At 36.9% G+C, this 17,545-nt stretch overlaps 1 protein-coding gene across 1 annotated transcript; it reads left to right on the top strand.

The window, feature by feature from the left end:
• Positions 1 to 7,895: 7,895 nt before the first annotated feature.
• LOC122732299 (probable E3 ubiquitin-protein ligase TRIML1) lies at positions 7,896 to 13,697 on the top strand. Its single transcript, XM_043972371.1, has 7 exons — positions 7,896 to 8,312; positions 8,461 to 8,556; positions 8,816 to 9,022; positions 10,667 to 10,897; positions 12,169 to 12,191; positions 12,365 to 12,462; positions 13,159 to 13,697. Exons 1-7 carry the CDS (start codon positions 7,896 to 7,898, stop codon positions 13,695 to 13,697), a joined length of 1,611 nt encoding a protein of 536 aa, XP_043828306.1.
• Positions 13,698 to 17,545: the final 3,848 nt, after the last annotated feature.

Here is a 17,545-nt window from a genome sequence, read left to right as displayed (position 1 = left end):
AGGCCTAGGCCAGTGGTGATTGAGTCCAAAGATCTGTTTTCTTTTCTTTTTTTTTGCAACAAACATTTATTTTTTCCAGTTACACGTAAGGGTAGTTTTCAACATTCATTTTTAAAGATTTAGAGTTCCAAATTTATCTCCCTCCCTCCCTTTCCTCCCCCCTCCACAAGACAGCAACCAACCTGACGTAGGTTATATATGTACAATCCACAAGTGCTCTTTTTAAAAGTTCTTTCTCTGGGAGTGAATAGTATGCTTCATCATTAGTTCCTTGGGATTGTCTTGGATCATTTCATTGCTGAAAGTAGTTACATCATTCAAAATTATTCATAGAATAATACTGCTGTCACTATGCACAATGTTCTCCCAGTTCTTCTCACTTCACTAAACATAAGTTGATATGGTTTTTCTGGAATCATCCTGCTTGTCATTTCCTATAGCACAATACCATTTCCTTATAATCATATACCACAGCTTCTTTAATTGATCGACATGCCTTTGATTTCCAATTCTTAGCCACCAAAAAGAGTTGCTATAAAAATTTTTTGTACAATTTTCCCCCCTTTTCTCTTTTTCATGATTACTACTGTTAACTGTTTCCCTCCATCATATTCCCTTCCCCATGATATTTTCTCTATTATCTATCTTCTTTCACCCTATCCCTCTTCAAAAGGGATTTGCTTCTCACTGGCCCCTCCCCCAATCTCCACTCCCTTCTTTTGCCCCTTTCTCTTTATCTCTTTCCCCTCCTATTATTAGATTACTCCACCCAAATGGTTGTGTGTTAATTCCTCTTTGAGCCAAGTCTGATGATATTAATGTCTTTGAGCCTATTCTGATGAGTGTAAAGTTCATTTATTGCCCTGCTCCTCCCCTACTCCATAAGGCCTTTCCTGTTTCTTTCATGTGGGATTTCACCCCATGCTACCTCTCCCCCAGCACATTTCTATTACCCCTCAATTTAATCCTAAAGATGTCATCATGGGGCAGCTATGTGACACAGTGGACAAAGCATAAACCCTGGACCCAGGATGACCCCAGTCAAAATCCAGCCTCAGACACAAGACATTCAACTACTGCAGGACCCCAGGTATGTACCCCAAATCTAACTTTTTATGGTTCTCCAGGGTCTTGTATTTGTAAGTCAAATTTTCCATGCATTTCAGGTCTTTTCATCACAAATAGCTGGAAATCCTCTTTTTCATTGAAGTCCCATTTTTTTCCTCTGAAAGATACTTAGTTTTACTGGATACATGATTCTTGGTTGTAATTCCAATTCCTTTTCCCTCTGGAATATCATATTCCATGCCCTCCAATCCTTTAATATATAAGCTGCTGGATCTTGTGCTATCCTGATTGGAACTTCACAGTACTTGAAATATTTCTTTTTGGCAGCTTGCAATATTTTCTTCTTTACCTGGGAGCTCTGGAATTTGGCTATAATATTCCTGGGAGTTTTCCTTTTGGGATCTCTTTCAGGAAGTTATTGGATAGATAGATAGACAGACAGACAGACAGACAGATAGATAGATAGATAGACAGATAGATTTGCACATACATATTATGGACGCATTATAGGTCTGATTATGTGCACTGATATGTTTGAAGATAGACATGAAATTATGTGTTTAAATCTTAGAAAAATCAAGTATATGGAAGTAACATCCCATTCCTTGGGCTATAGGAAAACTATTTGGCATGTGTAGTTTTGCTAGTCCGAGCATCACCAGGACTCTCTGTGAGTTATTAATGAGGTGTTAAATACTAAGTATTAATACAAAATAAGCCACAGATGTTTGATACCCAGAATAAATAAGGTTAATTTTTTACTGTATTTTAATGATGCGGAACATTATTGAGACACTCACCATGGGTACTAATGAATGGAAAGGCATTTTAGGGGTTATTTTTAGTTACTTGATTTTGAAACTCATTTTTGCAATTCTCATCTTTCAAAGCATTTTTTTAGTTCCTCCTGGGGCAGACAAATAGAGATCCAGCGATATTTTTTAATCTTTTGAAAGCAAGGAGAGAAGCAAGGACAAAGAGCTCCTTGAAAACCATCATTTGGGGGATTGCACATAAGAGCTCCATCTATAGCATTCTAAAATGCTATATGGCCTTTTTCATAATCAAGGACCATGCCCACCTTATGAATAGGCTGGCTTACAGGAAAGTCATGATTTGAACAGAGGATAAAGGTATTTCCTAATTTCAAGAATACATAGGTAAGCATCTCCCTAGGTAATGTGAACATTGACCTTCCTTATGATTGATTCTTTTTTTTTTTTTTTAGAATTTTATTTTCCAAATTACGTGTAAAAGCAAATTTTGACATCAATTTTTTAAAAACCTTTGTGTTGCAACTTCTCTTCCTCCCTCCCTTCCCACCCCCAACCCAAGAACTCAAATAATTCAATATAAATTATACATGAGTAGTCATGGAAAACAATTCTGCATTAGCTAGGTTGTGAGAGAAAACAGATAAAAACAAAATGTCAGATTAAGAAATAGTAAAAAAAAAATGTGTTTCAGTCTGTTTTCAGATACCATCAGTTCTTTCTCTGTAGATGGACTGCAATTTTCATAAGTTCTTCAGAGTTATATTGGATTATTGCCTTACTGAAAATAACCGCGTGCTTCCCAGCAGATCATCTTACACTAATGCTGTTATTCTGTACACAGTACCTTTCTCTCTGCTTCAGTTCATGTGGGTCTTTCCAGGTTTTCCTGATAGCATCCTGTTCCTTCTGATTGATTCTTTACAGATGCTCACTTCATACTCTGGTTTACTCCCCACCTCTACTTCCCAGTACTATTGCTAACTATATAACTACCCAGAGCTTCACCTCAGGGAAACACTACTGGGAAGTAGAGGTGGAGAATAAAACAGAGTGGGAGGTGGGGCTCTGCAGAGAGTCGATCGGAAGGAAGGGCAATGTTCATAAGCAACCTGGGGATACATGTAGCCTTGTCGCATTTGCATTTGGGAATACTTTTCACCTCTTGTGTTCAAATCATCCTGTTCCTCTAAACCAACCAATGCATAAGGTGGGCATTTTCCTTGATTATGAAAGAGGCCATATAGCATTTTATAATGCTACAGATGGAACTTTGATTTACAGTCCCCCAAATGATGATTTTCAAGGGGCTCTTTGGCCTTGCTTCTCTCCTTGCTTTTGAAAGAGTAAATACACCACTGGATCTCTACATATTTGTCCCACGTGGTCAGTGGATGTCTATTCCTCTTTTTCCAATTGGCCAGTTTGTCTTTTCAAGTCATTCTTTTCCCACCAGATTTTTATATCCTATACTGGTTGGGTATTTTAGTTTGGTATTTTTCTTTTCTGCATTGTTTATGAGGTTGACTCTTTTTTCATGAAGTTTCTTACTTCGTTTTTGTTTCTCTTTGCATTTTTTCTTCTTCTTACTTTCTTTAAAAATCCATTTTGATCACTTCCATATCCTGAGAGAAATTCACATTTTTCTTGGGGCTTTCGATCTCACGCTTTTGAATATTTTGTTGTCTGCTCATTTTGTGTTTTGTTTTGTTTTGTTTTGTTTGTGTGTGTGAGGCAATTGGGGTTAAGTGACTTGCCCAGGGTCACACAGCTAGTAAATGTTAAGTGTCTGAGGTCGTATTTGAACTCAGGTCCTCCTGACTCCAGGGCCAGTGCTCTATCCACTGCACCACCTAGCTGCCCCTGAACATAAAGTTTTAAAAGATCAATGTGAAAAGAAATGATAAGCAGGAAGAGTTCAGAAAAACCTGGAGGGATTTACATAAACTGATGCTGACTGAGAGAAACAGAAGCAGAACATTATAGACACTAACAGGAACATTGTGTGATGAACAAAGGTGATAGACTTGACTCTTCTTAGCAGTGAAATCATCCAAAACAATTTCAAAGAACTTCATGATAGAAAATGCTCTCAACATCCAGAAAAAAGAAATGTGGCATTATTAATGCAGATTGAACCATATTATTTCTACTTTTGGGCTGTTTTTTCCCTTCTTTTTGAGGTTTTTTCCTTCTGCTCTGATTCTTCTTTCACAATATGATTAATGCAGAAATATATTTAATGTGATGGCACATATATAACCTATATCATATTACTTTCTGTCTTGGGGAAGAGGGTGGGAATGGAAGTTGAGAGAAAAATTTTGAACTAAAAATCCTACGGAAAAAAATATTAAATCTATCCTTATATGTAACTGGAAAATAATAAAATATTTTCATTAATTAAAAAAGAAGTAATGTTAGACAATATAAAACACTTGGGAGTCTACTTGCCAAGAAAAACTCAGGGACTATATGAACACAATTACACTTTTCTGAAAAATAAAATCAGATCTAAATAATTGGAACAATATCAATTGTTCATGGATAGGCCAAGCCAATATAATAAAAATGACAATTCCACCTAAATTAATTTACTTATTCAGTGCCATACCAATCAGACTACCTAAAAATTATTTTATGGAGTTCAAAAAGTAATAACAAAATTCATCTGGATAAAAACAAAAGGTAAAGAATATCAAGGGAACTGATAAAAAAAATGAACAGGAAGGTGGGCTAGCCATACCAAATATGAAACTATATTATAAAGCAGCAATTATCAAAACTATTTGGTACTGGCTAAGAAATAGAGTGGTGGATCAATGTAATAAGTTAGGCACAGGAGACACAGTATGAAATGACTTTAGTAATATGCTGTTTGATAAACTCAAAGACTTCAACTTCTGGGATAGGAATTCATTATTTGACAAAAACTGCTGGGAAAACTAGAAGATAGAATGGCAGAAACTAGCCATAGACCAATATCTTACTCCTTATACTAAAATAAGGTCAAAATAGTTTACCACTGTTAAAGCTAAAATTCTAGCTAGTCTGTCTAAAATATCTAATGAGTGGTCGCCAATAAATTATAAGCTTTCGCAAGAGTTAGATTTTTAAGCATTTATTAAGGAGAATAAGAATTTGGTAAAGAGAGAGAGAAAGGCCTAGATTCCTATCTATTAAAGGGAGAGCACATTTCTAGCTCTGCTCTCCACCAGAGTCCAAAGGAAAGAGTGTGAGACAGAGCCCCAGTCTCTTCCTTCTTTCTCCCACTAGCCAACGTCACTTCCTGACACCAAAGAAAAGACTCCTGGTCTTGCCCTCAAAGACCTTCACTTCATGGGCAGAACTCTTCTACAGTAGGTCTCCAGCAGGTGGTGTCATTCCAATAGTTACACCTCTTACCACCTGACACCTATCAGATTGGCTAATATGACAAAAAAGGAAAATAATAAATGTTGTAGAAGCTGTGGAAAAATTGGAGCACTAATGCATTGCTGGCTGGCGGAGCTGTGAACTGATCCAAACATTCTGGAGAGCAGTTTGGAACTATGCCCAAAAGGCTATAAAGCTGTAAATATCCTTTGACCCAGCAATACCACTATCAGGTCTTTTTTTTTTTTTTCCAAAAGAGATCATTAAAAAGAGAAACAGACTGATGTACAAAATTATTTGTTAGCTGCTCTTTTTGTGGTGGCAAGGAATTGGAAATTGAGGGGTTGCCCATCAATTGTGGAATGGCTGAACAAGTTGTGCTATATGAATACAATGGAATTCTACTGTGCAGGAGGAGTTCAGATAAACCTGGAAGGACTTCCATCAACTGATGATGAGTGAGATGAGCAGAACCAGAAGGATATTATACACAGTATCATCAACATTGTATGTTGATCAACTGTGATGGACTAGATTATTCTCACCAATGCAACGATACAAGGGGGTTCCAGGGGAATCATGATGGAGAAGGCTCTCCAAATCCAGAAAAAAAGAACTGTGGAATATGGATACCGATCGAACCATACTATTTATTTTGTTTTTGGTGCTGTTGTTTTTCCTTTTTGCTCTGATTCTTCTCTTATAACATTACTAATGCAGAAATATGTTAAATGTCTTATTATATATATGTGTATATATATATATATATATATATATATATATATGTATGTATTACCTATATCATATTACCTGCTGTCTAGGGGAGGGGGGAGGGAGAAGAGGGGGGCAGAAAAATTTGAAATTGGAAATCTTATATAAAAAATTTTGAAAAATATCTCTACATGTAATTGGAAAATAATAAAATACTTTTATTAAAAACAAAATAATTGCATTTCACATTCTAAATTTGTAACTCCTGTTCAGCACTCTCATCCTTACCTAAGAGGGGCTTCTGACTACTAGTAGGCACAACACTAGCTTCTCCCCTCTGTCCTGGAACTTTGGCAGGGGCCCTTAGGTCAAGCCTTGCTACTTAAAGCCTTTATTTACTGCCTGGAACTCTAACCAAAAACTGAGCATATATAATGGAGTTACCAAACAACACTATCTCCTGTGACCAGGGTAGCACAGGGTTCTCTCTGGAATCCTTTTCAGATCAATTGTTCCATCCCCTAATTTCAATAACCAAAAGAAGAAAACTGAGATCTTTGGACCCAATCACCACTGGCCTAGGCCTCTTTTCTTGGCCAAATTGTTGCTCTGAGAGACTATTCTGGAGAGAATTGTCTAGGTGTGAACACCATGGTTTACACCTATGCCCATTAATAGGTTTGAATACAAAGGTGATAACTCATATATGGGAGACCTCCCCCCCAAAGCAGGGGCTAAAAACCTCATTAGCCCACTGGAGTTCACACATTTTTGATAGAATGAGGGGAGGGGCTAAATGAAGCAGGGCCTATAAAAGAACCCAAGAAGTTGCTCCTGTCATCTTCTTTGCTGCCAGACCTCAGAGGAAGGAGCTTGAGTTACCCTTCCTGAGTTGACTATCCTTGAAGAAAGGACTAGAAGGCAAGCTTCTCTTGGAAAGGTTGTTCTCTTCTGTACATTTGGAAAAAATGAATATTTTTCAGTTCAGTAAATGGATTACAAGTGTGGGAGGTGACAAAGATAAATCTCAGTTTAGTTAATGAGTAGGCAGTTTGGGAGAAGACATAAGGATTTAGGATATTACCTTCCCTATTACCATCTCGTGTAATTAAAAATGCAACATATCTGACCCTTGTAGATGAGATCAATCATCACTAAATTAACCAAAAAGTTAATCTAAACTTGTAACCCTTTGTAGGACTTAGGAGAAATTAAGGAGATGTTTCCCCCAGAGGCTTATAAAGATGATTTGGGGCATTAAAGTAATAAAAGGTGGAGGGAATAAGTAGTAGCAGATGGGAGAGCCCCAACATTCAAGGTCTTTGTATGACAGAGCTCAGGCTGAGCTCTAGGTCTATCAGTTTCCAGGCTCCCCTGGGCCACACTGCATGAATATTTGACAACAATAAGTTGTTGAACAATAAGTTCAACAGCCTTTGAGCTTATTCAAGAGAAATATATAGGGGGAGGCAGTACAGACTCTGGGCCTCCTCAGTGATGCTGGGTGGAGGGGCACAGAGTTAGCCCCTTTATCAGGAGTTAGTAAGTGTCACATGTTGACTTCTTAATTAAAAGTGACAATCCTGAAAGCTTGGCCTCCAGGCATTGCTGAAAAAGAAAGACACTGAATCAGGAAAACCCAACCATCAGCCCAGAAGTAGAAAAAAATTATTTTAAAAAAAGGACTAGATATGTGGCATACCCATATCTTCGAATTATAACTAAGCCCTTGATCCTTAAGTCCCAGGACTCTAAATTTACAGGTTACATTGAGACAGTGGCTTGACACTTGGTATCCCATGTCATCTGCTTAGGATGTGGGGAAGATATGGATCACTTCTGCTTCAGGTCTTCCATTTCTTCTCAGCCACTGGAAATGAGTCTGTCCTATAGTTATAAAATGTGATCTAAAGCTCATGGATGCATTAATGATGTATTCAATGATGTTTTCTCCCCAGACCTAGGAACATGGATATCAACAACTTGTTTGAAAGACTCAAAGTGGATCTCACTTGTAGCATGTGTTTGGGCTATTTCCATGACCCAGTGATTGTCAGATGTGGCCATAGCTTCTGCAAAGAGTGTCTTCTCAGCTGCTGGAAGGAAGCCCACTCATCTGTAACGTGCCCAATTTGCAAGTCAGTCCTTGCATTTCGAGCCTTTTTGTACAACAGGAGGCTGCAGAATCTGGCTATCATTGGCAAGATGCTCAGACCTCACTTACTCCAGAGCACCAGGGTCCTGAGCTCCTGTGACAAACATGGGAAAGAAGAGATCTGGTTCTGTGAGGAGGACCACAGACCCTTGTGTGGGCCTTGCTTTTTAAGCACAGAGCACAAGGAGCACAAAGTCCTTCCCTTGCAAAGGGCTGCTAGTCAGTGTATGGTAAGTTAATCTGTTTACTTTCAATCTTGGAATAGATAGAGGGTCTGCCCATCCAACTCTGTCCCTGATCATTTGGGGACACTTTTGGTGTTTGAAATTGGACTGACTTGAGTGGTTTTTTTTGTTGTTTTTGTTTTGTATCTTGCAGGAGAAGCTTCAGGAGACATGGACTACTTTAAAGGGGAAGAAGAAGAAATTTGAAATGGAATTGGAATGTGAAAAAACGAGAGAGGCCCAGTGGAAGGTAAGGAAGTGGTAGAAAACTCTCTATGGCCTTTCCATTATCAAATACTCCTGAGAAAAAGAGTTTTCAAGAGAGAGTACACCTCTTTGTGACTGTAAGTGAAAAAATTGAGAAAGACAGATAGTAAAACTCTGTCTGTTAATGTGATCCAGAAATTTACTCAGAAACAGAAAAGGAAGTGATGGCTACATGTATATTGAGTGCTGAGAAACTCATTGACTTTTCTTTCCTTCTTTTATTCCAATTCCTTGTGTTATAGGTGCATGGCCACACTCTCAAAGAGCAGGTTGTTTCTGAATATGAGAAAATGCACCAGTTCTTTTTGGAGGAAGAAAGACTACAATTGCAAAGACTGGACAAGCAACCAAGAGACCACCAGGCAGATAGGGAGAGCAAGGATAGCCAATTCCAAGTGATACTTAATAAGCCAATGGACTCAGAGCAGCAGCCTATGGAAATGCACAAGGTGAGTGATTGATATCAACATATTATAATACTTCAAAAAGGAGCTTTAGCAGATATTTGAACTATCACCCCCAGAATGCTGGAAGAAAGGTCACTTCCATTTTTCTTTACTTGATTTTTTTTTTTGCAAGACAATGGGGATTAAGTGACTTGCCCAGGGTCACACAGCTAGTGTCAAGTGTCTGAGACTGGATTAGAACTCAGGTCCTCCTGAATCCAGAGCCAGTGCTCTATCCACTGCACCACCTAGCTGCTCCCTCTTTACTTGATTTTTGCAAATCCATTTTAACTTTTATGAGCAAGGCTTGGTAGTGATATAGTATAGCCAGACAATAAGTAGAGCAGGGATGCTCAAAGGATGAGCCATGAAAATATGAGGGGGTTATCGATTTCACTAGATGTGTTTCATCTGGTTCCAAACTTCAACTATGATCATGTTTGAGTGTTCTCAGTATCCAGTAGGACAGGAATCCTCATAGCAAAGAGTAATACTGCAGTCTGAGAAAAAAAGGGGGAAAATCAATTAATTCAACAATATAATGGATCTACTAAATCCCCAGATATTTTGCTAGTTCCTGGGAATAAAAGCCGAAGGAATGAAACAATCTTTTACCCCAGCAGATACGAATTTAATCATTAAAGAGTATTAGCATATATAAGTAGATACAGAACAAATGGAAGGAGAATCAACAAAAGTTCATTTGGAAGCTAGAAATACAGCTGAGAATTGGGGGAGATTGTGAGAAGCTGGAGAGAAAGGAATTAAACTATATTTTGAAGGAAGAAACCAACTCACTAGTTGGTTCACTGAGGCAGACTTTAGCAAACACGGAAGTCAAGCACTGGGCGATGGCAAGGGAAGAAAAAGTTCAGGAAGTTTGAAATCATTGTAGGACATTTGGAGTCACTTTGATCTAATCATAAAAGTATTTTTTTTTAATCTAAAATGAAGATTTTACTAAGACTTGGGTTTTGTTATGGGAGAAGCACCAGTGGATATAAAATGCTTAAAAGGGGGAAAAATAAGGTTGAACATGAAATAGAATTGGAATGTGAGAGAGAAGAGCAATGTAAATCAGTGTCTGTCTTTTTATAATGACAAACTTGTAAGTGTGTTGTTTCTTAAAGGGCTTTCAAAGAAGGAATAATTAATGATATACAGGAAAGGAAAGTCTAATTGTTTACTGAAAGAGATGTATATTTAAAACAAAGTTCTAAAAATAAATTTAAAAACATTATTGCTGTTATGGATTTACATTTTAATAACTAAACATAAATACCTATAGAAGATATTTGTTTTTAAATTAATCTACTAAAATATGTTTATGGAGAGAAGATTTTCTGATGAGCTATGGACAGTTTTGGAGAGAAACTATTTCTGCTATGCAGTTGAGTACTCTTCCTTTAAATTGAAACTCTTTTTTCAATCCTTGACTACTTCTTAGGCAAAAAGTCTTAAAGAAACAATGTTCTTTGATGGCTTTCAAGGAGGAAATTTTGGAACAGCAGATTGAGCATATTTGTCTGCCCTTGGATCTGCTCAGATGGCCAATGGGAATATATAGATAGTACAAATGTTTGATGCTGACCCTGATATTTGTTGACTCTTCATTTCTTTCCTTTATCCTAATGTCTTTGATTACAGTTGCAGACTCAAGCAATGATTAAGTTGTTTAAGTCTCAATTTGAGAAAAAGCGCAAGTTGTTGTCAGAGGAAAAACAGCTACATCTACAAAGATTGGACCAGCAAGTAAAAGACAACCTGGCAAAGTTTGAGGATAGCAAGACAAAAATGACAGAACAAATCCACAATCTGGAAATGGTCATGTTAGAAATAGAAAAAACTTTTGAAGAGGTTCTCATGGATATGCTCCAGGTGAGTGCTTGAATAAAAGAAAAAAAATGAATAGTAAAAACAAAAGAAGAGAAGGTGAGGGAGGGGGTAACTGTCACATTTCAAGTACTTTACTGCCAGAAGCATAGGAACTAGACTTTCTTTTTTCAGAGGACAGAACTAGTACCAATGGCTTGAATAATAACAATGACAAGTACTCAAATTAGTTTGGTGCTTTAAGACTCCAAATTTTCCCATAACTCTCATCTTAATGTTGAGTCACAACACTCCATTGAGGTTGTCAAGATCATTTTTTATTATCCCTATTCGAGAAAAGGAGGGATCTGAGTTTCAGAGCACTTGAGAAACATGCTTAGTGTCACAGAGGACTTCGGTGTCAGACAGTATTTGCCCTCATGCCTTGGAGACTCCAGGACACCTAATCTAATTATCAAGGGAGGCTGTCACACTACAGAGATATTGTGCAATGTGATTTGGTCTCTCCTTCTGGAGGTGGTGATTTTTCTACCAGAGGAAGACTTCAAATGGAGGCTGAGGGACTTTTTCCCCCCAATTTTATAGACACCATTCATATATAATAAGTAGACCTAAGTAAGATATTAAAGCTCTACTCATTTTCATATTCTACTTTAAGCCAAATACACTATCAATACAACACCTCACCTTTAGAGTTGGATGAGTAAGGGCCAATGATTTCTTTGCTTCTTAGGACTTTGGGATGAGTGTAGTTGAGTAAGTAGAGACTTGCCAACTTTAAAAACCTGGAATGCAAACCTTCAAACTTCTGAGCTCTATTCAGATTCCATCTGTAGAAGATAAAATAATGTCTCTTTAATCTCAGGACGCACATTACCCATCTATATTCACTTTAAGAAAGGATGTGTTGCAGTCTTCCAGACTTCCAACCCTTTCACAAATTCCCTCAACTGTGTTTCTCTTATTCCATGAAAATAATAGGTGGACTCTGTCTTATCAATTTTCTTTATAAAGAAAGGGAGAAAACAGATGGGTAAGAATGGCTCTTCCTTCTAATGGAATGATTTTCCCATTTTACAAGGGGGCCAGCCATATGACAACAAAGCAATGAAAGAGTGGCCAGGGGGTGGTTCTTATCAATTTTTCAGTTCCATTTTTAAAAACGTTTTTGTAATTATTCTACTTTCCCTGGTAAATATTTGCCAAGCAGAAAAGGGAATAGGGGAAATGTTTGTATACTCCATGAAAAGTACAATGTTATGGGAATTGACTGAGGAATAGAATGTTAACCATCTCTCATTTTTCCCTCCCTCTAGGATGCTAAAACCACATTGGAAAGGTACGTGTCCATTCTTTGGCAAACTGAGTCAAGCATGCATAATCTGTGCAGTAGTATGGGTGCTTGAAGGGGTTAACTGGGATCCATAGTACTGGAGCCCTCTGAGACTTTGACCAAGATGGGTCTCTAAGATGTTTATATCATCTTTATAACTGAGTGTGTTTCGTTTGTAGGAAAGAGGAGCTACTTCTTCAAAATCCAGTAGCTGCTTCACCCAGATGGACCATGGACCCCATCCCTGGCATGAGAGAAATGCTGCTGACTTTCCAAAGTAAGTCATACACAATGACCTCCATTGACACTTCAAAATTCCCAGAACCCCAATATTATTCATAATGTGCCTGATATAGCCCATCTTTCATTCTGGAAATCTGTATTTCTCAAGATGTATCTGAGAGATTAGAAATTCCTTGAAGACAGCATTCTCTGAAAGAAGAGAAAAGAATGAATCATTCTGTGGGCCTGCCTTTTAAAGATGGGTTAATACTGGTCCTTCCATGGTTAGAAACTTTATTTTCTCTTCCTTTTTATTATATATTAAATATAGTTATGGCAATAGCAGCATTTCTTTAAGGTACATATCTCCTACATGACTATTTCTCTTTATCTTTCACTTCTTGGCATATTGCTTGCCCAGAGTCCGTTCTTAATCAAAGGTTGTTAAATATTTTATAAATGCCTTAAATCAAAATGCCAAACAAAAAGCTAATAATGGGTGGATACTAAACATCACAGAGTCCATTTCTATTATCCTTATTTTTAGGGAAACTGAGCTACTAGAAAACTAAGTCACTCATCTAAATGAGTGTCAGAAATAAGAGAACCATGGAGAAAGTTATGATATATTTCCAGCAAGTGGAAAGAGTGACTAGAATCCAACAATGTGATGCTCTCCCAGAATTATGGAATCCTCCTCTTTGTTCTTAAATTCCATGTTTTGGAATGATGCCTTTTCTATTTCGTACAGGGGATATCACTCTGGATCCTGAAACTGCCAATCCTCATCTCATCCTGTCTGATGAACTGAAGAGCGTTAAATATGTTTCTGTCCCACAGGATGTGCCTGACAATCCAAAAAGATTTGACTTTGCTCTCCGTGTCTTGGCTACCCAGAGCTTCACCTCAGGGAAACACTACTGGGAAGTAGAGGTGGAGAATAAAACAGAGTGGGAGGTGGGGCTCTGCAGAGAGTCAATCGGAAGGAAGGGCAATGTTCATAAGCAACCTGGGGATACATGTAGCCTTGTCGCATTTGCATTTGGGAATACTTTTCACCTCTTGTGTTCAAATCATCCTGTTCCTCTAAACCAACCAATTCATAAGGTGGGCATTTTCCTTGATTATGAAAGAGGCCATGTAGCATTTTATAATGCTACAGATGGAACTTTGATTTACAGTCCCCCAAATGATGATTTTCAAGGGGCTCTTTGGCCATGCTTCTCTCCTTGCATTAGAAAGAGGAATAACAACTCTGGATCTCTACGTATCTGCCCCACAAGGAACTAGCAGAATACTGCAAAAGATGAAAATTACTAAAATGAGATTTTCAAATCCAAACCAATAAAAACGTCATCTAACATGACTCTTCATTCATTAGAGCCCATGCTGAGTATATCAATAAAGTTGTGTATCATTATCAAACCAATATAAGAGGGGCAGCTAGGTGGCACAGTGGATAAAGCACTGGCCCTGGATTCAGGAGGACCTGAGTTCAAATCTGGCCTCAGACACTGGACACTTATTAGCTGTATGACACTGGGCAAGTCACTTAACCCTCATTGCCCCAGACAAAATAAATCAATATAAAAATAAAATTTTGATACTGTATATCAAAACTAGTGTTCTTCATTTTATATTAATACCTAGTGTTCAAAATGTGAATGACAACTCTCAGAGAGAATCGGTATTACTCAGACTAAGCAAACTACAAATATAAAATGATTTTCCTATATCTCAGGTTATATTTGATGTTACTTACATATACTGCATCTTTCCAAGATATAAACACATAATTTTTACAGGTATCTTTTTACACAAACATATACATGTGTGTATACATACACATGCATGCATTGCATGCACACAAGCATGTGTATGCATATGCATGTACATGTATAACGTAAAGAATTAATTGTTATTTGGTTGTAGCCATTTCCAGGGTTCTGGAACCTCACGTCATCACCACTGACCGATGCCTATATGGGCCTGGCAAAATTATAATGATTGGAAGCCTAGTGAGGACAGTCATGTGACTGTCAAAGTAGCCATCCCATTGGCTGAGGCTGTGTGGGGTGTTTCTAGGTTTGGAGGAGGAGAATTGGGCATTCTAGGTGGCTCCCCTAGCAAAGGATCACCATATGGTTTGCAGAGCTCCAGGCCAGTGCGCACCAAGGCATAAAAACCTCAAATAACAATTAATTCTTTACAGTGTATATACACATGTACATATATCTGCAGAATACTGTATGCATATACATATATGTGTGTGCATATATGGAGATAGTGACATACAGATTTCTACGTATACATAAATATGTAATTCTGGACCTTTCCAAGGTATATTTATTTGAAAACTTAACAGCATTAATATTTAAATTTACTCCTTGCAACACATGGGAGTCATTTAAACCCTCCTTCTTTCTACTAGCTCAGGTCCTAAGGATAGAAAGGGACTTCATTTCATAGCTTAGCCCACTTCCCACATACCACAGTTCAAAATGCAAATTAATAATTTCCCACCAATTTAGACCCAGGGACCAAAATATTTCAGGACTTAGCATAATTCCTTTAATAAAGTAAATATGTAATAATTACAAATTTATTGTAATACATACCTATACCTATATATTGATTTGTATTTGTGTGTGACCATATCCACACAAATTTATAGGTATACCTATTCAATATAAGACCACTTTAAAATAGAATTGCACATCTTTGTGGCAGAAGACATTGCACATTCATGCTGAACTTTCTGAAAGTGCAAATTTCCTTGTCATTAATGGGATTAGGTCCCTGCTTTGTCCCAAACTGACCTGAATATTATGGAATTTAATTTATTGACGTACTCAACATAATACAGTTCATTAAATTTGATCATTTGCTTCTTTTCACTGAATATGCATTCACTGCAAATATTTAGATCAAAGCTATATATGCTTGACCACTATGCATAGTTATTGGGGTTGTCTTTGAAAAAACAAAATCTATTTCCTGGCTATCCTGGAAACTTTTCCAACTATATATTAGCACCTCATGTTTTTACTTTAAGTGAAGGGTGACCCAGGTTTGCATGCTGGCTGTGATGAAGTATCTGAGGAAGACTTTTATTGCCTAGTAATTTTTTCACTTGTTTACTTTCCAAATTCCTATATTCACAGATATTTTGATCTTTTGTATGGAATTGAACCTGGATTTTATTTATTTTGGGGTAGTAGATATTTTTTATCCCAACATATGTCATTTATTTTATTTAAAACCTCTCAATTAAATTTTAATTTTTTAATTTAATATTTTCCACCAATTACATGTAAAAACTATTTTAATATTATTTTTTAAAAGTTATCATTTTATTCTCTTTTTCTTTTCTTTCTTTCTTTCTTTCTTTCTTTCTTTCTTTCTTTCTTTCTTCCTTCCTTCCTTCCTTCCTTCCTTCCTTCCTTCCTTCCTTCCTTCCTTCCTTCCTTCCTTCCTTCCTTCCTTCCTTTCTTTCTTCCTTTCTTCCTTTCTTCCTTTCTTCCTTTCTTTCTTTCTTTCTTTCTTTCTTTCTTTCTTTCTTTCTTTCTTTCTTTCTTTCATTTTTTTGTGGGGTAATGAGGAGTAAGTGACTTGCCTAGGGTCACACAGCTAGTGTCAAGTGTCTGAGATCAGATTTGAACTCAAGTCCTCCTGAATCTAGGGCAGGTGCTTTATCCCCTGCACCACCTAGGTTCCCCTAGCATTTTATTCTCAACAATTACATAAAAACAGTTTTTAACATTTATTTTTTAATGTTATTCTTATTTTATTTTTTCATTTGCATGTAAAAATAATTTTCAACATCCATTTTTATAAGATTTTTAGTTCAGTGGATTTCTGTGCCTTTTTTCCCATTTGGACTGTTTGGTTTTTCACATCATTCTTTTCCTCATCAGATTTTTTTCTCTCTTTTATCATTTGACCTATCCTGGTGGGGATTGTTTGTTATTTTTCTTTTTTACATCCTTTACCAAGGTGTTGACTCTTTTTTTTTCATGGTTTTCTTGCATCATATTTGTTTCTCTTCACATTTACCTTCTATCTCTCTTACTTTATTTTTTAAGTTTTTAAGGGTTTTTTTTTGGAACAAATATTGTTTATTTACAGTTTGGGGTTCCATTTTTTTATTCCTCTTTTCCTCCCTTCCCTCCCACCTTCCTGATGTGGTAAGCAATCAAGTATGGGTTATAAGTGCATGATTATGTAAAACATTACCATTTCTCTCCTTTGATTTTCAGGATTGCCAATTTGGTGTTCAGTTGGGGATTTTTAATTTGTTCATTTTCTAGTTTTATTTTTAGTTGTGTGCCCAATTAATTAATATGTTTTTTCTTTCTTTTTTTAGTGATATGAGCAGTTGGGAATATGTTTTCCACTAAGTAGAGCTTTGGCTGCATCTCATATATTTTGATATGTTGTTTCATCATTGCCATTTTCTTTAATGAAATCACTGATTGTTTCTATGTTTGTTCTTTGACCCACTTCTTTTTTAGGATGAGATTATTTAATTTCCAATTGATTTTTAATCTCTCAATTGTCCATTATTAAATGTAATTTTTATTGCATTATGATATCTGAAAAGCATGTGTTTACCAGTTCTGCTTTTCTGTATCTGCTTGAAAGGTTTTATACTCTAAGGGTCAATTTTTGTATAGGTTCCATGTACTGCTGAGAAGAAGGTATATTCATTTATATTCCTCTTGGGTTTTTGTTTGTTTGTTTGTTTGGTTTTTTTTGGGGGGGGAGGCTGGGCAATGAGGGTTAAGTGACTTGCCCAGGGTCACACAGCTAGTAAGTGTTAAATGTCTGAGGCTGGATTTGAACTCAGGTCCTCCTGAATTCAAGGCCAGTGACTTCTCCACTGTGCCACCTAGCTGTCCCCCACTTCTATTCCTATTCAATTTTTTCTAGAGATCTATCCTACCTAACTTTTTAAGAATTGTATTCATTACCTTAACTTCTTTCTTATTTAGTTTTTGGTTAGATTTATCTGTTTATGAGAGGGAAAGGTTAAGTTCACCCACTAGACTAGTCTTATTATGTGTTTCTTCCTGTAACTCATTTGACTTCTTCAAAAATTTAGATGCTATACCATTTGGTGCATGTATATTAAATAT

The sequence above is a fragment of the Dromiciops gliroides genome, chromosome 6, assembly GCF_019393635.1.
Source record: "Dromiciops gliroides isolate mDroGli1 chromosome 6, mDroGli1.pri, whole genome shotgun sequence".
NCBI lineage: Eukaryota > Metazoa > Chordata > Mammalia > Microbiotheria > Microbiotheriidae > Dromiciops > Dromiciops gliroides.
This window is presented reverse-complemented; position numbering and strand designations above follow the sequence as displayed.

Coding starts and splice junctions, on each gene's coding strand:
- LOC122732299 (XM_043972371.1), top strand. CDS start 7,896: ATGGATATCAACAACTTGTTTGAAAGACTCAAAGTGGATCTCACTTGT. Junction 10,898..12,168: donor TTCTCATGGATATGCTCCAG/GTGAGTGCTTGA, acceptor CCCTCCCTCTAG/GATGCTAAAACCACATTGGA. Junction 12,192..12,364: donor GCTAAAACCACATTGGAAAG/GTACGTGTCCAT, acceptor TTTCGTTTGTAG/GAAAGAGGAGCTACTTCTTC.